This window comes from Arachis duranensis, chromosome 3 (genome assembly GCF_000817695.3).
Source record: "Arachis duranensis cultivar V14167 chromosome 3, aradu.V14167.gnm2.J7QH, whole genome shotgun sequence".
Lineage (NCBI taxonomy): Eukaryota > Viridiplantae > Streptophyta > Magnoliopsida > Fabales > Fabaceae > Arachis > Arachis duranensis.
Genome location: NC_029774.3, coordinates 114,957,365 through 114,980,515, shown reverse-complemented (window position 1 = coordinate 114,980,515; position 23,151 = coordinate 114,957,365). Strand labels below are relative to the sequence as shown.

The window sequence follows — 23,151 nt, the reverse complement described above, 5'->3', positions numbered from 1 at the left end:
AATTTTGAAATTAAATTATTATAACATTAGGGTATTACTGACGGATGTGTCGTTAATAAAGTAATAATCGAAATATTCAAAACTTGTGGGTGAATGAATATTACTAGTGGTTTGGACATTGGTAAGTCATTGATAAAACAATCTTAATGAAATACTGCGTTTTTTAGCTTGACGTTGGTATTTATTATGGTTCTGAAAATCGAATCGGATTGGCCGGTTCAACCAAATTAACTGAGAATCGGTTATTTAGTCGGTCCGGATAAAATTAGAAACTGTTTAATAAAAAATCGATAAAAAAACTAGTCGAATTGACAGTTAACCGGTGAACCGAGAAAACCGTCCAGTTTTTTAGTAATTTTTGGTTTAAAATTTAAATTGCTAAACGGCGTCGTTTTGGAGGTTAAAAAATAAAAAAAAAAGAAATGCTAAACGCCTAAACAATGAAGCCCTAATCTCAGTCTCACCCAGAACTCCAGAAGTGAGAAGCCAAAAGAGAAATCACCCACGGGCCACGATCGAGCAGCCACCACCATCGCCACTGCATCCCACCGCCATCGCCACCGCATCCCACAGCCACAGCAGCGACGGCGTTGACCACGACAACCACCACGGCGTCCTGTTTTCTCGCCGAGCTCCCCTCCTCCTTCGTCGCCGTTACTCTCCGCCGGTAATACTCTGTTCTTATTCGTTTGCGCCTTCCACCTCGACTCCTGTTTCTTCGTCGCCTCATCCTTCCACCTCGCTGCCTTCTGATTTTCTGTGCTTGATTTTAGGATTTATTAGTTTGCGATTTTGATTTATTTGTTATCTGTTCATGATTTGTTATCTGTGTTCATGTTTTGTTATCTGTTTTCATGATTTGTTATATGTTCATGATTTGTTATCTGTGTTCATGATTTGTTATCTGGATTCATGATTTGTTATCTGTTCATGTTTTGTTATCTGGATTCATGATTTGGTATCTGTTCATGATTTGTTATCTGGATTCATGATGAGGTTATCAGAAAAATTCTTTGCTGCTTCATGATTTTGGTTTTTGATTTTCTGAGGTTATTTGTTCATGATGAAATGAGTTGCTGCTTCATGATTTTGGTTGCTGAATTATTTATTTGTTCATGGTTTTCTGAAGTTATTTTTTGGTCTTTGATTTTCTGATTGTTACAGATGGAACAATCACAAAGTAACCCACAGCCACAAGATAATGCTGTTCAAGATTCTCAAACTGGTTCATCCAGAGATAAATCTGATCAAACTTGGCAATATTTTACAGTGAAGTATGACAAAAATAACAAGGCTCAATATACATGTATTTTCTGCTTGAATACCTACAATGGAAGGGGGATATATAGAATGAAATATCATCGTGCAAAAATTCCTGGACAAATTAAAGTTTGTAACAAAGTAACTGAAGATGTTGAACTTCAATTCAAAAGGCTTTTGGAGAAAAACAAAAAAAATAAGGTAGAAAAAAGAAAATTTACAGCTGAATGTTATGATGTGGAAAGTGAAACACAAGCGGAAGAAGAGTGTGAAGCGCCTAATCCTGTACAACCTCCGGCTCCTGCAACAATGGGAGACAAACGAAAGAGAAGAGTGATTGCTGCTACTCCAATTGGAAGTTATTTTAAGGGAAGGACTACGCCAGGCTCTCAACCAAGTTTGAAAAGTGTCTTGGCCAGTAAACAAGTTGTGCACAAGGTTAAGTTGGGGCTTGCAAGATGGATCATTGATGCACGGATTCCATTCAATGTAATTCAATAGCCTTACTTTTAACCTTCCTTGGACGGCGTTGCTACAATTGGACCTGGTTTCAAGGAACTGTCATATGATGAAATGAGAGTTCATTTGCTAGCCGATCTTAAGAAGGAGTGTCAGTTGCTTGTTGAAGGCTATAGGAGCTCGTGGAAAAGCACTGGTTGTACACTGATGGCAGATGGCTGGACTGATCAAAGGCAGCATACGTTAATTAATTTTCTTGTTTATTGTCCTGCTGGTATGTCATTTGTTAAGTCTGATGATGCTTCTGATATGATAAAAACTGTCGATACCTTGTTTAAATTGTTTGCTGAGGTTATTGAGTGGGTTGGGTCTAGTAACATTGTGCATGTGATTACTGATAATGCTGCGAATTATGTATCTGCTGGAAAACTCATTCATGAAAAGTATCCAAACATTTTTTGGTCTACTTGTGCTGCTCACTGCATCAATCTTATTTTGAAAGACATAGCAAGTATTCCTCACATATCTGACCTTGCCTCTTGTGCTTCAAAAATGACTGTGTTTGTTTACAATCATATGATTTTCTTGTCATGGCTTAGAAAAAGAAAAGATTGGAAAGAAATTGTTCGACCAGGAGTTACACGTTTTGCTACTGTTTTCATTACTTTGAAAAGTATATATGATCATAAGGAACACTTGCAAACATTGGTGGTGGACAAATATTTCATTTCTCATAAATTATCCAAGAGTGTCAATGGGAAGATGGTTAGCTCAATTATCTTGGATAGTAAGTTTTGGGATGATTGTATTACTACTGTTATGCTTGTTGGTCCTCTTATTAAGTTATTGAAGCTTGTTGATGCTGATGAGAAACCTTCTCTGGGTATTATGTATGAGAACAGGCAAAGAGCCAAAATTGCTATCAAGACAATGTTTAGAAATAGAAAATCTGCATACACACCTTATACAAGTATCTTGAAAATGCAGTGGGATAAGCATTTGAAGCGTGACCTCCATGTAGCAGCATACTTTTTGAATCTAGATTTCTTCTATAGTGAGGGGTTTGTTGAGAAGGCAAATATCTTGAGGTCTTTGCTTGATTTATTTGATATTGAAACTCTTTGCGATGACTCGGTTGCTACAATGCAAGAGATACAGTTGTATCGAGATCGAAAAGAAAGTTTTGGAAGGAAAAGTGCTTTGAAAGAAATTAAGAGACTTGAACCTGGTAAGTTATTATATTTCTATGTTCAATTTACTTTGAAGATTTTTTTAAATATTGAATGAGAATTGATGTTTGACTTTCATATCCTGGTAGGTGAATGGTGGAGGCTACACGGTGGGAATGCTCCTAACTTGCAAAAAATGGCAATTCGTCTTCTTCATCAAACATCTTCATCATCCGGATGTGAGAGGAACTGGAGCCTCTTTGAACAAATCCATTCAAAGAGGAGGAACCGATTAGAGCATCAAAGGCTAAGTGACATTGTTTATGTGACTTATAATCTACGCCTTCAATCTAGAATGCATCGCAAGAAGAAGAATTATGATCCAATTGACGTTCAAAGCATTGACATAGTAGATTTTTGGATAATGCTGGATGAAGATGATCCTGAATTTACTAATGGAGACATCGAAGGCATTGAAAATTTAATTTACATAGATAATGCTATGCCTTCATATCCTAAAGGTGATTGAAATAGCAAAACTTATTTCATTTACTAAAGATATCTGTTGTAAAGTTATAACTTTAATTTTTTCTTGGTTTTCTATTTTATTTTATTAGATGGAGGAGATATGGAAGTTAATGTGGATTTGCCTAATGTTGCTGATTCTTCAAATACAGCTTCTTTTGGTGGTACTTCTGATGATGGTGGCTTTGGATCACCTATTTATGATGGAGATATTGGAACACTTAATGATAATTATGATTTTTGATGAGTTGCACCTTTGATTAGTTGAAAACTTGCTAGTAATTGTTTCTTTTGAATGTAGAACATTATGGGTTTGTCATTATGTGCGTTTTTTTTGGTTTAGTTATAAACTTTGATGTTTGAAGTTGTTTGTGAACCTCTAATATTAAATTATGGATAATTTATTATGTGAAAATTTAAATTTTATTAAGTTATAAATTATTGAATTTATATATTTAAAATTATTTTTAGGTTTTTTAATAATTTTATTTAATATTTTATTAAACCGGTTGAACTCCGACCGAACCAGTGAATTATTGAACCATTGACCTCATCGGTTTATTGACCAGTCCGGTTCTCGCAACCTTGGTATTTATTATGAGAAAGGATAGGGAGCCAATGGAATATTTGTACAATGTGTACAATGGAGGTTTAGGGAGTATTAGAGATATAACTATTAGTGTTATTCTTTTCCATCAATTGAAGTTTTTAGGATGGTATCATGACATGGTATTAGAGTTCTAGATTCGAAAGGTCAAGAGTTCGATCCTTGGTGAACCCCAAAATCAGGATGAGTGGTTTCAAGACCTGAGATGTTTATTACCCTAGTATTCAGATGGTTATTCTGGATAGTATGGATGATGTTCATTTTGTAACTCAATAGTCTATTATACACATTGTACACTTAGACCATTGGCTCCTAGCAGTACTCATTTATTATTACTGACGATCTTCTCGTCCGTCAGTAAAGGTGATGCTGAATTTAAAGCAATACAACTTCATTCTCTTTCTTCCTCATTTCACAACTCTCTCTCTCTCTCATTCAACACTCTCACTCTCTCATCTCATCGCACTTTCTTTCTAAAATTTCTCTATCGTCGGAACTCTAATAATCAAAATTTTGGCATTATCATTATGTTTGTGGTGAATTTTTCTTCAATTTAATCGATTTAATTTTTTTTATTAATCTCGTTTATTAGATCGTTTTGAGTGCCCCCGACTTTTTAACTTTATGAGTTCGACTGTTGTTCAATTGTGATTTGTTGCAGATTTTCAGTGATATTTGGAGACTAAACTTGCTACCAGAATAGTCGAGATTGTTCGTTAGATTGTTGTTTTTAAATTTGTAATAAGATTGTACATTTACTAGTTATTCAAATTTGACAAAAAACATTTTTATATATCATTTATTGGTGTAAGATTTTATTTAGATAGTTAAATGGTGTAACTAAGTGTTTGAATATATAAATAATAAATATATATAACCCAAAACAAGAATCAATTTTATCAACGGCTTAGCCACATCAGTGTTGCATAATTTCCAAAAATTTTAAAATATTTATTTAATATTATCGATCGTTAACTTTAACTTATTTTTAATATTTTTTCTGTCATGTAATTCTACCGATGACTAATATGAGATTTATAATTTTGGAAACATTTCAAGTGCACTGGAGAGTACCAGTGCACCAGTTGTTTTAACCGTTGATTTTAATTAATATATATTATATATATTTTTTATAATTCAGATCAACAGTTAAAACAACTGGTGTACCGATACTCCCGATGCACTTAAAATATTTCCTATAATTTTAACCGTTTAATTTATCAACGGTGTTTGCTGTCGGTATTATTATTTTATTATTATCGACAGTCTGAGATGTCTGTAATATTTGTTGGATATTTCAAAGTCAACTTATCCAATATCTTTATCGATGACACAATTGTCGACAAATTTAAGGTCTAATTATTTTATTGATCTCTATAATTTTATTAAATTTATAATTAGATACTTTATACTTTTAATTTTGTAATTAAATTTTTTTGTATTAAAAATATTACAATAAATAAAATATTTCTCTCAAAAAATATTTAGTCAAAGATATAATTTGTTTTCTAATTATAAATATCTTAAATTTGCAGAAAAATATTCTATTAACTCTAACATGTTTTACACTAATAAGAATCTATTTATAAAATTAAAAAAAATACAATGACCTAATTATAAATTTAATAAAAATATAAAAAATTATACACACTAATAGAATAATTAAACCTAAAATTAATTACCAACGTCTTGGCAATCGGTACGACTGTCAATAAAACTCCTATGGCTTGTAGTGTTATTATTTATATATTTTAAATTCAGTAATGCTATAAAAAAACATCTCAAACTTGTTTTTTTAATATTTATTAATTTTAATAAATATTAAATAAAATAAATTTTAATTTTTTTTATTAGATAACTTTTAAAATTTTATTTTTCTCAAAATAGTAATTGTTCGGGAGGAGTTAAAGATGGATATTTATTAAAAGAGAAAATTTTACTTCTCTCTCCTACGAGATGCTAAATTGACGTTCTCCTTCCCTCTATTTATAAAATGTATATTCTCTTCCCTTATAACTTTTAAAAAACCTCATCTTTAATCTATTTTAAATTTTTTGTGTTAACTAATATTAACTTTATCTATTTTTCAAAAAAAATATTTTTTACAAAAATATCCTTTAACAAAAATTTTATTTTTTTATCATTAAATTTTACTTACCAAAATACTATTTAATAAATTAATTTTTATTTATTAAATTATAAATAACATATAAAATAAAAATCGAAAACCAATTTTTTTTGTCAATAATCAACCAATATTTATTTATTTCAAAGTTTTATTTCTCTCTTAACCTTTGTCCATCAGTATTTTGATTATCAGTATTTTGATTATGTGTACGAGGAGAATTCGAGAAAATTGGAGAAGAGAGAGATAAAGATTGACCCATTTCATGTTCAGCTCCATTGAAATTTTTATTTCGTGTGTGTCAGTCACTGGTTAAAATATATATTTTATAAATAAAAAAAAGTATCATTTTATAATCACGTAAGATGAAAATGAAATTTTCTCTAACTAAAAACATCCATATTAAGAAAGCTGTCTTGCCGTTTACCCGGAAAAAATTATCAAAGACTGCAAGTTTTGGGTCAACAATACTGTTTAAGTTATATTTTAACTGTACAAGGCTATTTTTTTCACATGGCTAGGATTCATCACTCTTCAGACGACTAATAGTTTGGGATACGACAACTTAGCTAAATCATATGATCTGCAATAATCGACTACATAAAACCGAAAGGTACGTTTCGATTTTCCTTTTCTTCAATTCCAAATTTCTTCGCGTGATTGATTTTTCTGCTCAGTACTATTGTCTTCTGTGCACTAGGGAATTAAAATTAAAATATAACTACATTATATATTATATATTACTAACTAATTTAATAACCAAAATGTGTCGTCACATGACACTTTTTTAATAAAATTGAGAAAAAATATTTCTTTCCAAAATTAATCAACTCCTTATATTTTCTCATCTACTTCTCTTCCTTTTCTATTTCTATTTCTATTTCTCCTTCACACTCTATATATAATTTATATTTTATATTAATAATTTGACAAATCAAAATATGTCATCAAATATATTTTCATTACAATTAAAATAATTATTTTTCTTCTAAAATTAACAAACTTCCTCTCTCATTCTTCTTTATCTTTTTCTCTCTTTTCTCTTATTTTCTATTTTTTTCTATTTTTATGTTCTGCAAAAAATAAAATTAACAAAATAATATAATTCAAATAAAAATAATATTATTATATACATATTTTTTTAGTTTTTTTGTTTAATTTTAAGTTTTCACGCTTATCTTTCTAATCTATATTTTCTTTTCGCTTCTCTTCTTTCAAATATTTATTACATATAATTTGAAGAAAATATTAATATTGTGATTAAAAATTAGAATCAAGATTCAACTGTTAAAAAAAATTTTGAGTTAATTTTATAACTATCAATATAATTTTTTTATGCTTATATCTAATTATATTTTTATATACATAGAAAAAAATAATTTTAAACAACAAGCATAAAAATTAATTATTTTTATTTGTATAACAGACTTAACACCTAATCAAATATAAAAGTATATACGTAAAATTTTTTTAAATTTTAGATAACAAATATTAAAATTAATTATTAATAAAAAATTAAACAGTTTCACATGAAAATAATAACTAAAAATTTTATTATTTTGATTTTTTTTATTTACGAAAATTTTGGTCTTCTTAGTCAACGGAGACTTTTGTTTCTTACGACCATTTTATAAAATTATTTTAATTTTATAAATCTTTTGTATTATAATCTATAATGTCAAGATAAAATTGACATAATTTTAAAAGATTTATATTCCAGTAATGTTATTACCGATAAAAATACTACTTAGAAATTAAATATCATGCATCGTACATTGATTAAAAAAAAACAGTGGGCAATTTTGAATCGAAACTAAAATAATATATAATTGAGTAAAGTATTGTTTTTGTCTCCAACGTTTGGGGTAAGTCCCAAAATTGTCTCTAACGTTTTAATCGTCCTATTTAAGTCCCCAACGTTTCAAAATTGATTCAATGTTGCCCTGCTGTTAATGATCCGTTAACAGAATTGACGGCGAGACAAAATTGAGACGATTTCGAAACGTTATGGACTTAAATAGGACGAAAACGTTGGGGACAAAAACGATACATAGAAATAAATTTTTATTTTATCCTTCAATAATATTAATTTTGACTGTACATAATATTCAATTATTTTTTAAATTACAGTTAATCACATTACTTTCATTCTAAATAAATTAATTTTTTTATAATTTTACGCTTAAGTAATGTAATCTTTTTATAAATAAATAAATTTTATACTTTCATTCTAAATAATGTAATTTTAATTTCATTATTTAATCACATTATTTATAATTTTTTTTATAATTTTACAATTTCATTCAAAATGAATTAATTTTTTTATACTTTTACACTTTAATTCTAAATAATGTAATTTTACTTTCATTACTTAGTCACATTACTTATTTTTTTATAATTTTACGCTTAAAGTAATATAATTTTTTTATAAATAAATAAATTTTATACTTTCATTCTAAATAAATAATGTAAAATTTATTTATTTATAAAAAATTACATTACTTTAAGTGTAAAATTAAAAAAATAAATTTATTTAGAATGAAAGTAATGTGATTAAGTGTAAATGTGATTAAAAATAATTGAATACTATGTACACTAAAAAATTGATATTATTTAAAAATAAAATTAAAATTTATTTCTATGTATCGTTTTTGTCCTCAACGTTTTCGTCCTGTTTAAGTCCCTAACGTTTCAAAATCGTCTCAATTTTGTTCTGCCGTCAATTTTATTAACGGATTCCTAACGGCAGGACAATATTGAGTCAATTTTGAAACATTAGAGACTTAAATAGGACGATTGAAACGTTAGAGACAACTTTGAGACTTACCCCAAACGTTGGGGATAAAAACGATGCTTTACTCTATATAATTTAAGTAAGTGGTCTACATCTAAACTAAATTTAGAAATATATTTTATCTAATTAAGTTATTTAATTAGTTTATTTTATCTATTATTGTCCTTGTCCGGATCGGATGAGTCACATGCATGATGATGAGTGGTAAAAATAATGCAAACATTATTGGATGCTAAAAATTTTCACAAATATTATAAAGTATATAAAAGCAAATTGAGAGATGTAACTTGCAACCTAGACAAGGGAACAGGAAAAGACAGGAGTTTAGCAAAAGAAAATGACGAAGGAACACGAAACTGAAGTTAACAAGGTAAGATAGAAGAAACGAAACAATACAAAATTGATTAAGTCGATGAATGATGAACATTATGTATCCATGTTATGAAGGACATGGAGGTTCACGGTCACGGAAGGAAATAAAGTATTTAATGTCTGAGAGAGAGGGTAGGTAAATAGTAGGGTACATCTTGGTCTTGGTTCATCAGATGTATTATTATTTCTTCGAACCTTCAAGTGCAATCTCAGTGAATAAAAAAACAAAACATAAAACAACCACATTTCGTGCGTACTTTTCACTGTTTTCATCACCATGTATATGACAAGTGAGCACCTCTATTATTGCCACCATTATTGTCCAGCTTTTTTCATTTTCATTATTATGTAACCTTACTTCATATTACCGTCATGATAGAATCAGGAACAGATTCTTCTGTGTTGAAGCTTTATACGATAAGACCATTAAATTGATAGATAGTTAGATAAAAATATAATTAATAGTGGATCCTTATTGTTAGATTGAAAATTATAACAGTTTTTTATGTTATTCAAATTTATTTGACCAACACATTAATAAGCACCATGATTTGATTTGATTAGAATCCTATCTAGGCTTTATTAAAATAAGGTTTTTCTAGATAATAACAGTGATTATACAGAAAAGTTGGATGTATAATGATTTAATGAGTGTGTGATGGGATAATATTCATAATAATGAAGCACATAATTCATACGTAATTATAGAAGAAGGTTGTGTTACAATATGAGGACATTCTGGGATAAGATTTTTCAAACACAATAGGAGGTGGGTCGCCACTAGTCCTACAAGGACGCATTGTCTCAGTCACTGGGAAAGTAAATAATTTACAGCATATGTGGTCCATATTCACGTGGAAAGCATAGTACGTGCATGAGAACAGACAAAATCTATTCATTTCTGCCATTTTCATCTTTCTCTTTGAATCATAAACAAGCAATCATTCATCAGCTGAATGTTTTTTTTCTTTTTTTTTTTAATTTCATGTGTCAGTTGAAGATTCTTTATACTTATGAGAGACAAAAAAGATCTAAATATTTTATGTAAAAGGTTTTCAGATATATGACTGAATGAGGATTGACTCTGTTCAAAGACGGTTCAATCAGTATGTTTAAGGGAAGTTCAACTTTGTAAAAGATACAAATCTGTTTTGGAAAGTAGCTAAAACATTTTGTTATTATTTATTGTGTTTTCTTATTTGAAGAAATGTTGTGACCTAGCAAATCAGAATGCACACTGGAGCAAACGTTTTAGTTGAAGAAAAGTTAGTGAAACCAGATGTAACATTTCAAGGAAGGGCCAAAAGATCAATGAAACAGTCATGAAGCTAACTATATACAAATACAATACTTATCAGAGGTTAATTAATCACCTTTTCCCATGAAGTAATAACATTACAACACACATCAAATGGTAGAGACTCAAGCTAATTCCCTTCTATCCCTTAAAAATTTGAAGTGGGAAAGAAGGAAAAAAATCTTGGGGAGTTGCATCATCTTCCTTCTTTTTTCATTTGCCCCCCATAAAGAATCCTCTCTTGAATGTTACTGAATTATATTTGTTGTTGCCTAAAGCTAAAAAGCTTTGCTTAATTCAGGAATCAGGAGCTTCTTTTATGCTCATATCTACCATTTCAACTGAATCAAAGCACACATCTTCAGTACCTATAGTAGACTGTGAATCCATACCTGACCCTGCTTGGATTTCTTTAAACATAACCAAGACTTGAATCATATTGGGACGCCGCCGCGGCCGATAATCCAAGCAAGCAAAGGCAACGTTTAAGTACTGCACAAGCTCAAGTTCAGGGCAAGGATCCTCTTTCCTGAGTTCAGGATCAAACACATCACTTTTCTTGAGTTTGGCATGCTGTTTAACCCACCCCACAAGGTTGTCATCGCCGAAATCAGTTGAATCCGTGGCCTTCTTCCCCGTAAGAAGCTCCAACAGAACCACGCCAAAGCTATACACATCGCCATGAGTGGAACAGCGAAAGCTGTGATAGTATTCCGGTGGAACATAGCCGGGTGTTCCGGCCAGTGTGCTGACACTCAAATGTGTATCCACGTTACTCATTAGCCTAGCCATTCCAAAATCAGCAACTCTGGCTTCCAAATTTTCATCAAGCAACACATTGCTTGATTTCATGTCTCTATGAATGATGTTTGGGTTACAAGTATGGTGAAGAAAAGCTAATCCTCTGGCTGCTCCGACCGCAATCTTCTTCCTCGCCGCCCAATTCAGCTTGATCCCTGCTTTCTTCTGGTCATGCAAAATATCCAGGCTCCCATACTTCATGTATTCATAAACCAATAGCCTCTCCTCCCCAACCTTGCAGTAACCGAGTAGAGGAACCAGATTCTTGTGTTTAATTCTCCCTATTGTTTCCATTTCCGCAGTGAATTCTCTGTCCCCTTGTCCACTGATATGGATCAGTTTCTTGATGGCCACAACACTTCCATCCTTCAATTGGGCCTTATACACCACGCCGAAACCTCCCGAGCCGATGATGCTGTCATCATGGAATCCGTTGGTAGCTTCTAGAAGATCCGCGAATGTGAGCTTCCGAAGCGGCCGCTGCTCAAATGTTTCAAGATTTATGCTGAGTGCTTCGCGAGCGGTAATCATCTTCCACCCTGCATTGGCCGTCCCCGAATGAGATCGACTGTCAACGTAGAAATCAAGCGCAGGCTCCTTCTTCTTCCTCCTCTTTCGCGTCTCGATGGCGATTATAACCAAAACAAAGAGGCAGAAGAGTGAGGATAGCAATCCCATGGCCACATTCCCTACAAGTGTAACCTGTCTTCTATGAGACTTGTGCCGCTGTCCATTGGCGCCGGATGCAGAGTCGTCCTTACACGGAGCCAGAGGAACACCGCAGAGTCCGGAATTGTTGAGGAATCTGCTAGCCGGGAAAGTATAGAATTGTCCCGACGAGGGAACCAGTCCGGAGAGAAAGTTGTTGGACAAATCTATCTCCGTCAGAAACGAGAGGCCTGCCAAGCTTTCAGGAATCCGTCCTTCAAGCCTGTTACTAGAGAGATCAAGAATGCCAAGATTCTTCAACATTCCAAGATCTTGTGGGATGTTCCCGGATATATTGTTGTGACCCATATACAAAATGTATAAGTAGTTCATGCTACCAATCTCCTTAGGAATACTACCAGACAGCATATTGTGCGAAACATCCAAGAAAATCATTGAACCGTTGTTGTTAAAAGTTGGTGGCAAGAGCTTACCTAAGCTACCTTGATAAACCCTGGTCACATTCCACGAGTTCCTACTCGAAATCCGGTTCAGCTGCTCCTGCCTGATCCCTGCAAATTCCAGCAAACTCCCTGCCCCGTGGAACATCTTACTGCCATCGTTCTTTATGTACACAAAAGTCTTCCCGCTGATGAAGTTAACGGCTATCTTGCCAGATTGTTTGAACAACTCGGCAGGAACCGAACCGGTCAGCGAATTAGTATTCAAATCCAACCATATCAAGCTGTGACAATCACCAAGCTCCGGCGGAATCCTCCCAGACAACGAGTTATTACTCAGCTTAAGTATAGCGAGCTTCGAGAGCCGGCCAATAGAGGCCGGAATCTCCCCTGTGAGACGGTTATTTGAAAGAGAGAGCCAACTCAAGTTACCACAGTTGCTTAGGCCAGAAGGAATCTCACCACTCAACTCATTGAAATCGAGAATTAAATTCTCAAGAGGCTTAACATTCGTTAACTCTTGTGGTATCTCCCCAGTGAGCATGTTCATCCAAAGGATCAAATCGCGGAGTTCCGAGAGGGATCCTAAACTTGAAGGGATGGTGCCCTTAAAGTAGTTAAAACTCAAATCCAACGAAACAAGCTGAGAACAATTGCTGATTGTGGATGGAATAGAACCTGATAACATGTTATTTGGCAAGAACAGTTCCTTCAAAATATTCCCAGGATAATCACAAAGTCCTCTTGGAATTGAACCTGAAAAGTTGTTAGAACTCATATGCAGCGACTCCAAACTCGCCAATTTCGACAGTGACTGTGGCAAGGGACCTGAAAACTCGTTGAAAGAAACAGAGAGCTTCTTCAGGCTACTCATACCGGCGAAGGTCTCCACCGGAAACTCGCCGGAAAGCTTGTTCCGGGATAGAACAATTGAATTCAACAAAGAACAATCGCTAAGTTCAATCGGAATTGTGCCGGTGAGGTTGTTCGACGAGATATCAAGCTCCACGAGGCTCGAACACAGCCCAGCGACCTTCACCGGGATCTCCCCCCAGAAACTGTTTCCAGAGAGATAGAGGAACTGCAAGCTCCCTGCGGGAAGCAACGGAACCGCGCCGGAAAACTGGTTACTAGAAACGTTTAAGTAGGTGAGGTTCCCGCAACCGGAGAGAGCACCGGCAACGTCGCCGGAAAACTTGTTTGCCGATATATCGAGATACTCCAAAGCAGAACACTCCCGAAATGAAGGAACAATAGAAGAGAAGTTGTTTGCTGAAATGTCCAAACGCTGCAAGTTCCGGCAAGCAGAAAAATCAAGTTCTCCCGTGAGCCTGTTTCCTTTCAGAGCCAAGTAACGAATCGGATCGCAACCGGACGAGACGATCCATGGCATAACGTCGGGACCAGAAAGCTGGTTGTAAGAGAGGTCCAACACCCAAAGATTCAAAGAACTCTGCAACGACTTGGTAACGGTTTCGGTGGATACGATGTTGTTGTTGGAGAGGTTGAGGTGGTGCAAGTTGGAACATGGAGCGAAGAAGTTGAAGAGTTGGTTGAGTTGGACGTTGAGGCCGTTATGGGAGAGGTCGAGTGTGGTTAAGGAAGCGGTGCAGGTTGGAAGTGGAGAGAGGAGGGAGGCGGAGAGTTTGGTGGAGGAGAGGGTGAGAGAGATGAGGCTGTGGAGGGTGAGGAGGGTGGCGGAGACGAGTGTGAGGTTGGTGGAGAGTGGGAGGGAGCTGAGGTCTATGGAAGTCACGTGGGAATGGGTGCAGGTGATTCCGATGAAGGAGCATGGGTTGTTGGAGGGGAGCCATGTTTGGAGGAGTGATGGGTTTGGGAGAGAGGTTTTGAACCTGATGAGTTGTTCCACCTCCGAAGAAGAAGAAACAGAGGGGTGATAATGGAGGGAAAGGAAGGTGATTGTGGTTGTTAAGAAGAAGAGTGAGTAGTGGTGGTGGTGACCGTTCATGGTGGTGAATGGTGGTTTCTTTTATGTGTATGGAGGGTGTGAGTGGTGAGTATGTGGCTGTGTGAGAGTGGGCAGAGACAACTTTTTCTTTGGTTTCAGGGTATGAGGTGTGCCATTGGAGACTGAGCCTGGGAGCTTCAGGTTCAGGGGCTGAGAGAGAGAGTGAGAGAGAGTGAGAGAGAGAGAAAAAGTCACTTTTGAGAGACTCTCAGAGAAAGGGAAGAAAGAAAAAGGTAACTATACTCTTGTGTGAGTTAATTAAATTAACTGGTCTTCTCAGAAAATTAAAATTCACTAGCAAGAGAGGATAAATAAAAAATTATGACAGACTAATGTTCGGAAATTATTTTTTTATTAATATTAACTATTTTTTAAAATTTATTTATTTATTTATTTTTAATTTTGAATTATATTTTAATTTTTTATACGCTATATATTATTAATTCTAAATCACGAATTTAAATATTAAAATTAACTAATATTAGCAAATATAATTCATGGTATAATAATTGAATGAGCAATGCTAGGAGCCAGCAACATTTGTGATTGGTAGCCATCAATTAACTATCAATGATGATTTGATGGTATGATATTGGTGTGAGATTTTATTTAAATGATGATTTGATGGTATAATATTGGTGTGAGATTTTATTTAAATAACTTACTTTTCTCTCCTAATTATATGTTGGCCAAAATATAATAACATTGCTGTCCATAGATTTTTCCTAATTTAATATCAAATATACAGGCAATTTTTTAAATTTATATCGGCGTCGTGTGAAACGGAAATAAACAAACATGAGATAATGCACCTTTGACTGTTGCTGTAGTGCAGTAGCAGCACCATTAAACTTTGCCTCTTCTTTTCCGAAACACTTACCAAATTTCGTTATTTATCAAGTTGAAGAGTGGACACATGTCACATGCAATGTCACTTTCATAGATACAGTGATGCAGTGACATATCTAATCCTAGGCTCTTCTTTTTCTCTTCTAAAAATATTTATTTATTTATTTTTGAGAAATGGCAGGGGCAGCATAATTCAGTAATATTAATTAATATTTTCGACGAATACTTTACGGCTAATTTTTTTGAATATTACAAGCAGATGAGCGTAATATATTAATTTGGTATAACACATTGATATAAAAGTTTTTAATATCATAAAATATCGTGACTAACGATTTTAGGTATGGATAAAGAATTTTTGAAAATAAGACTAATAATTTAAAATAAGACCAAAAAACAAATAAAAATGAGACTAATAATTTGAAGTAGGAAAATTTTTTTTTTAAAATCTCTGCAACCATAAAATCGGTAATGCCGATTTGTTTTATCAAAATTTAAAAAAAAAATTTAATTTATAAACGTGAATAACGATCTCCTCTATAGGTAAAGAAAATTCGTGAATGTAATCTTTTTGCAATTATCTATCTCTTTTTTTGCTTCTCTTTTTGAATCTATTCTTCTTACTTCTCTTCTTTTTGAGTGTTGTTTTTTTTTATCCATTTTAAATGTATGGTTTTTTTTATGAATATAATGTTTAATTAATTTAGCTTATTTATCAAAATAAAAATTTGATTTTTATAATAAAAAATGAGTAATAATATTAGTTTTAAAATTTATTATAATGGTTAAATTTTATTAGAAATATTTATGTGTAATAATTTTTGTATAGTTGTTTTTTTTATAGTGTCGTTCGATGAATTTAAGAATTGTATTTGTCAAAATATAGATCCTCCTATATAGGCTGACAATAGATATCTTACCCGTGGGTACCCAATTCAACCCAATCCGTTCGGATAGGATAGGCTACCCGACCTGCTGTGAATAGGGTAGAGATAGGTCTGGGTATGTGAAGAAGGTGAGAGTTGAACCAACAACCTCCCTCATGTAATGACTTACAATAAGTGAACAACTGCTAAACTAGTTAGTTAATTTAGTAATTTAGAGCATTATTTTTTTATTTTTTATTTTATTAATATGTATGAAATTTAGAATTATTGAATTTTATATTTGCTTTTGAAAAAATTTTATATTTCTGCGGGTAGGTTAGGGTAGGATAGGGTTTAAAATTTTAGGGTCCGGGTAGGGTTAGAGTTGAGAAATTCTCAACCCGCAGGTAGGTAGGATAGAGTTTTAATGAAAGTTTCATCCCATGGGTATGGTTAGGGTAGAGTCCAAACCCTACCCTACCCTACCCCTTGCCAACCCTACTCATATACTAAAAAGAGTGACAAATATTTTATACATACGACCTATATTAGTATTTGGTGGGTTCGTGTAATTTCAAACAATGTCCATAAATGATGACACAACTCTGTAAGAGATGTTCTTAATCTACTATCAAGTCCAATCAATGGTGTCTATAATTGAGCTGTATGTGGAGTTCGAACAATTACCTAATATGATTATAGAACCTGATCATGATTTCGATTGGGAGAGTTATAACAGTGAAATCGAAGAGGAATATGAAGGCAACTACGATTTTGTTAATTCCAATGCAGATGAAGAATAAGCAGATTGCTGTGTTGAGTTAGACGTAGAGTACGTGGTTAATGCACTAGTAAGTAAGCACCATTTGAAGAGCCATCTTTCATGCGCACTTTGGATCTCGATACCATGAATGTTCCAGAATTTTTAAAGTATGCCAATGCAAGTTTGTAGTCGTGAGCACCACATTAAATTAGTTATTTGAAAATTATATTTGTATATTAATATATTACACGGTCTAAATATGTTTAATTTGCGATGATATTATAGATCTATTTGTGGTCATAGATGATAAATTTGTCATAAAAATAGAATTTAATTCTAAAGAGATCATGATAAAGACAGCTAAAGATTATACTATTTACAGAAGTGTTGATTATTATCAGATTTATAAATCTGAGCTGATTATTCTTTCTCTCCACTCAGATAGTTAATAACAATCTCTTTGACACCAATTATAAATTTCAGATCTAAACATTACACACCAAAAGTTTTATTTTTGCGTATTACATCACTCTAGTTAACATATAAAAAATAATTAGCAACACTTTATTTTTTTTATTAAAATTTAGAATTTAACTTTTGATATTAAAAATTTAGTTAAATATTAATTAAAAATAAAAATTTTATTAATCATATAATACTATAATAGTATTTTTTCATGTCTATGGTAAAATTAATAATTAGAAAAAGACTATTACAAAATCTATTATAAAAATTAGAAAATCTTTTCTATTATGGCGTTAATAACGGTGGTAACATTTCTCGAGTTATAAGAAAATGTGATTTATTATTTAAAGTTTTGTTTATAGAGTACCTAATTAAAAATTCTATATTCTAAAAGCATATTTTAAATATTATAAAAAGAAATATTTGACTAGAAATTATTACATTTTTTTATATATTTATAATGCATTAAATATATTAAAAATTTAACAAAAAATTATTTATATATTATTAATATATATCTTTGAAAAATAAGTTAGTTAAACTCTAATTATCATTGAATTCATCAATTTTAATGAATAAGAATTAAGATCGAATTATACCTCATCTTGTATAATAAAAATTATAGTTATCTTTGAATAATATCGGATCACTTTCAATAATCTTTTCCCAAGATTGATAGTGGTTCCTGTCTTCTTTATAGTGCTCATTCCTCACAATATAACTATCATTGTTGTTGATGTTATTTTTCTGTCTAATTAAAACTTCTCGTTTACTTTGGAGAGGAAAAAACGGGTCACTAAGGTTTTTTCTTAAAACGAGGCACGAAAATAAATGCAAAGGAAAAGTGTATCCAGTTTCACTCTCCTTTTATTTGGTGAAATCATTCTTCTGTTCGAGAGAGAATGGACAAGCTGACATTTGAATCTTTTTTTTTTTATCTTCGGGCATATATTGTCTAATTATTTTTTCGAGAGCACTATTTTTTTTACTCAATAAAATAGGCTCATTTTTTAATATAAAATTTGTTAGTGAAATACATACTAAAAATGGGTTAAAGGGATATAATTGCAAGCCATATGTTATTACTAGCAGAAGATCCGGGCAACGTACATATTGAAATTTTTTGTTTCTTCTTTTGAATTTATTTTTTTAGTGTTCTTAAATTGTCATTTTTTACGTTAATAAAAAATATTTTTGTTATTTAATTTTTAATTAAATGTAATAGATTTATTTATTCTATCACCATTTAATACATAAGTATTTTTTTTAACTTTTCATTGTTTGCATAAATATCATTGCTTTTCAAAACATTAATTTTGATGAGTACAACTTAGAATTGGTTATAGAAATCCTGTCTTATAGAATATTGTATCTTGTTCAACTTCATAAATTATGCAACAACAAAACAACTTAAAAATATAAACAACATAATTAAGAAGATTAACATAAATAAGAACCAAAACCAATATAATTAAAGAAAATTTCATACACATATGTAAGTCGCTAATTTATTGACCTAAGATCTCAAATGCAAGTAATTCTCCTAACACAACCAACTCCATCAATTCCAGTAACTCCACCGCAAACAACACTTTGAAACCAATGTACTCGGATACCGATATAAAAAGGAAAAAAGAATAGTTAATTCATATATACAAGAAAGATATCCGAAAAAATCCTAATAAATTACAAATGATCAGATATAGTTGATATAAGACCAAAAGAAAATGACAAAATATTTACCTTAATTCTTTGGGAGAATTGCTTCTCCCAAACCACCTGATAGAAATGCATGCATCAATTTCGCAAGTCATATACTAAAAATTCTTAATTAGAACATAAACTCCACTCTTTACTAATAAAGTTACAACTGAAATTGTAGGTTACTCAAATAAAAAGAAACATTTGAATTTAGAACTTCAGCAAGTAAAATGTTAACAGAATATCTAAGTCCAGCCAACTTACAACAATCCAATTCGAGAAAACTATAACATCATATCTTTAACACAAAAAAAACTAAATCACACATTGTAACTAAACATTTTAGGCAAATCACATTAGCATCAACTGAATCTGATCCTAAATATTCATAGATGATGATGCCTCCTCATTATCATTCCAAGTTTCATCTATACTCCTAGAAAAGGCATCTTCAAGTTTTTACTTTGTAGATCTTGGTACATCACGGTATGGGGATGCCAATCTCTTGTTGCAAATAATTTCATTCACCACATGAACATATTTGTGCTAAGAAATAAGACAACAAAAATAAAATCTGTTAAATTTACTAAAATTTAATAAAAGAAGAAATACTTAAACAATAAAGAACCAGCTCTACAAAAACGCGATATCAAAAAATAATGGTCAGAAATACAATAAGAGATGAAAACTTACAGCAGATAATATTGAACCAGAAATATGTGAAACATGGTCTTCAATAGAAGCCATATTTGAAGCCGAAATAATAGCACACTAATTATACATGTTTTGATAGAGAAGACAATATCATTGTTACGTATAATACAAAAAAAGTAAACAAACACTTATTAAAAAATATCTTAGAAGTCAATAGAGAAAACTAAACTAACCGCATTCAAAACACGATTCTCAACACTTTCAATCAGCTTTAAGATAAACTCATGTGTAGAAACTTTAAAAACATTATACGCAGGGCATATTGTGTCACTCTCAACGGGCTGATGATCAACCATGAATACCAATTTTTTTCCTATCAATTTGTACAAAAAATCGGATGCATCCAAGTAAAATTCTTCATTCTGACAATAGAAGAATAGAGAAATCAGTATCTGAATATACAGAGAAAAAAAAAGAATAGAATATCAAACCCAAAAAATCAAAGACACAGAAAGAGAACAAATTAAAGAGTAGTAACAATACACATGACGTATCTTTAAGATATAAATTAAGAAAACCATCAATTGATATCACACCAGAGTGAATTTTACAGAATTTTCCACTTTTAATCACAACAATTTTTTTACATTAAATGAATAAAGATATATCATTTAACAGGTAAAAATATAAGAGATAAAGAGTTCCAATCTAGAGAACATAGTGAAAAAAAAAAGTAGAACATCAACATTATTAATTTATTGAATTAAATCCCCAATAAGAAATACAACATCAATAATTCAAAGATTAGAAACTAACTTAGCATCATAAATGAAATTAAAATAAATGTCTTGTTTTCTAATAAAGTTAAGAATGTGACGTGCAAGACATAAAAGTTTTTTAAAATAAAAATACCACTAAAAAAAATACACACACACAACTAACTCCTAAATACATTACCGATTTCAAGAAAAAAACTCACTCATCAGTTTTAGATTACAAACAATAAATAATTAAATGTTAAACATATTCAACTAAAATTCAAGTGGGGTATAATAACACAGATAAGAATAAACTCCTCACTAATTTTATTTCAATATTAGTTGTAAAAAATACAGATTTTCAGTATTACTTATAGCACCATATGAAATAAATGAGTTGTTATCAAAACCCAAATCTGAATAGTTCACAATTTTTAGATAAATTATACGTATCAATGTAACAAATAAATAATAAATTAATCTCGTTTAAAAGTAACTCGTGAAGAAACTAACCAAGATAAAGGAGCCATCATCTCTTAAAACCTCAGAACATTTTCACCCCATTAAGTGTTGCACATCTCCATCATAGAGAATTAATGCATTGCAACCACCAGCGTGATTAACATAAACTTTTATTTTGTATCTACAATAACAAAATAACAGTAAAGATATTTTAAAATAATCCAAAAGTCCTAAACTAACCCGAAAATCTACTAATTAAACAATATATAAATAGAAATGAACATAGTTCAAAAGATAACCTCAAAACTCCATCATAACAATGTGTCAAGCAACGGTGACAAAAGAGCTTAGATTGGTCGGTATCTATTTTTTCACCACACAAACAAACTGAGTACTACCAGTTCCTATCATTAGAGATAGATATAATTGTACCAGCCAACAGAACACAAGGATCCTACAATTTGTTGAATTTTATGATCCAAAAAAAACGAAAGAAACATGAAAAAAATAATTAAATTGAATCCAAACAGCATGCTTAATATAATTTATATTTATACAAAATCAATCTAAACTATTTTGTACTAGCTTTGTAAGGTTATACGCAGCACCCAAAGCCTCCATATTAACTTCAATAGATTTCATGTTGTCAGAAGTAACTGAGATTCTACTACCAAGAGATGATATTTCATCATGAGGCTGCAGATTTTGAATGACATCCTCATAAATCGGTAAAAATACAGTTGGTGGGAGAAGTCTTTATACAAAATGTTAATTGATCAAGATAAAAATAAAAAAGGAAAAACAAAAAAAGCATGGTAACTATATGTCTTTAAAAGAACAAAAGATCAATTCACGGTAAACAAAGTCCAAAGTAAATGTATGGAATGGAACTACTAAAACTGGAAATAGGATCTGTCTTAAATTTGGTTACAATCACATGATCATCAGAATAGTTGACTACTTTAAATGTCCCAACATTTGGTCTATTTTCAACTTTTTTCTAGTCTACTTTAAATACAATTTCTTTTCCAATTATATCATCAAAGAATGGTGGATAAGGGGTTGCATACACAACCTAAAATTAACCAGAAAAGTATAAAATAAAAATGAAGTCAACCAAAATAAATGAATGTCACTCAAAAGACCAAATATCATTAATAAATAAAAAGTATAAAATATGTGTTTTGGTATTATGAAATATATATCTATATCGAGTGCTCAGCATCAAAATTCCGAAGAACTTCAATGAGCTTTTTCCTGAATAAGAGCGCTGCGGAACGATCATGCAAAACAAATCTAGCACTTTCAGTAGCATCCTCAACATCTACTAAAACCTTCTACCTGAATTAAGACATAAAATAATTATAAGATCTTTTAATAATAAACTAATTTCACATATAAATTATATAACATATGATATTTCTTAGAAGTAAATCGGACATACTTTTTCATAGCATTCTTTATTTTCTTTTAACATTCGGAACAACTGAAATGACTTTGGTGGACGAAATTGTGATCCTTAATTAAAGGCTCCTTGGCATGTGCCAAAGAGAACTAATTTAACTAACTGATTACTTTCTCAGAGCACAATTCCGTTCAACTAACCAGCAAGTGTACTGGGTCGTCCAAGTAATACCTTACGTGAGTAAGGGTCGAATCCACAGAGATTATTGGTTTGAAGCAATCAATATTTATTTTATTAATCTTAGTTAGGATGTCAATAGGATTATTTGGATTAAAAGTGAAATTACTGGAATTGATAAAAGAGGGAACAATGTTACTTTGATTTGCAGCACTGAGAAATATGTTGGAGTTTTGGAGATGCTTTGTCCTCCGATTTCAACTCTTCCTTGAAATCCTCTTCTCACACGCAGGTTCCTTCCATGGCAAGCTCTATGTAGGGTGTCACCATTGTCAGTGGCTACTTCCCATCCTCGCAGTGAAAACTATGCACGCACTCTGTCACAGTACGGCTAATCACCGGTTGGTTCCCGCTCCTACTAGAATAGAATCCCTCTTTTGCGTCTGTCACTAACGCCCAGCAGGTTAAAGTTTGAAGCACGTCACAGTCATTCAATCCCAGAATCCTACTCAGAATACCACAGACAAGGTTTAGACTTTCCGGATTCTCATGAATGCCGCCATC

At 31.9% G+C, this 23,151-nt stretch overlaps 3 protein-coding genes across 3 annotated transcripts in view; 1 reads left to right on the top strand and 2 right to left on the bottom strand.

Moving 5' to 3' along the window:
* Window positions 1–1,833: 1,833 nt before the first annotated feature.
* LOC107480303 (uncharacterized) lies at window positions 1,834–3,657 on the top strand. The gene is made up of 3 exons (XM_016100433.1): window positions 1,834–2,947; window positions 3,038–3,409; window positions 3,506–3,657. Exons 1-3 carry the CDS (start codon window positions 1,834–1,836, stop codon window positions 3,655–3,657), a joined length of 1,638 nt encoding a protein of 545 aa, XP_015955919.1.
* A 6,977-nt stretch (window positions 3,658–10,634) lies between these two features.
* LOC107480326 (protein BRASSINOSTEROID INSENSITIVE 1-like) lies at window positions 10,635–14,689 on the bottom strand. The gene has a single exon (XM_016100455.3). It carries the CDS (start codon window positions 14,485–14,487, stop codon window positions 10,906–10,908), a length of 3,582 nt encoding a protein of 1,193 aa, XP_015955941.1. The 5' UTR covers window positions 14,488–14,689; the 3' UTR covers window positions 10,635–10,905.
* Window positions 14,690–19,590: 4,901 nt separating this feature from the next.
* Window positions 19,591–23,151, bottom strand: part of LOC107480304 (uncharacterized) — a 5,232-nt gene continuing 1,671 nt past the window's right edge. The window contains exons 5-8 of the mRNA XM_052258439.1: window positions 21,588–21,701; window positions 20,019–20,207; window positions 19,825–19,902; window positions 19,591–19,677 (exon numbers count right to left, since the gene is read on the bottom strand). Of these exons, the coding sequence (XP_052114399.1) occupies window positions 19,591–19,677; window positions 19,825–19,902; window positions 20,019–20,207; window positions 21,588–21,701 (468 nt within the window). The remainder of the gene's footprint in view (window positions 19,678–19,824; window positions 19,903–20,018; window positions 20,208–21,587; window positions 21,702–23,151) is intronic.

What these genes read in the sequence shown, in the direction of transcription:
- LOC107480303 (XM_016100433.1), top strand. Translation starts at nt 1,834, where the DNA reads ATGAGAGTTCATTTGCTAGCCGATCTTAAGAAGGAGTGTCAGTTGCTT. An exon ending in AATTAAGAGACTTGAACCTG is followed by an intron (nt 2,948 to 3,037) that starts GTAAGTTATTAT and finishes ATATCCTGGTAG; the next exon opens with GTGAATGGTGGAGGCTACAC. An exon ending in TATGCCTTCATATCCTAAAG is followed by an intron (nt 3,410 to 3,505) that starts GTGATTGAAATA and finishes TTATTTTATTAG; the next exon opens with ATGGAGGAGATATGGAAGTT.
- LOC107480326 (XM_016100455.3), bottom strand. Translation starts at nt 14,487, where the DNA reads ATGAACGGTCACCACCACCACTACTCACTCTTCTTCTTAACAACCACA.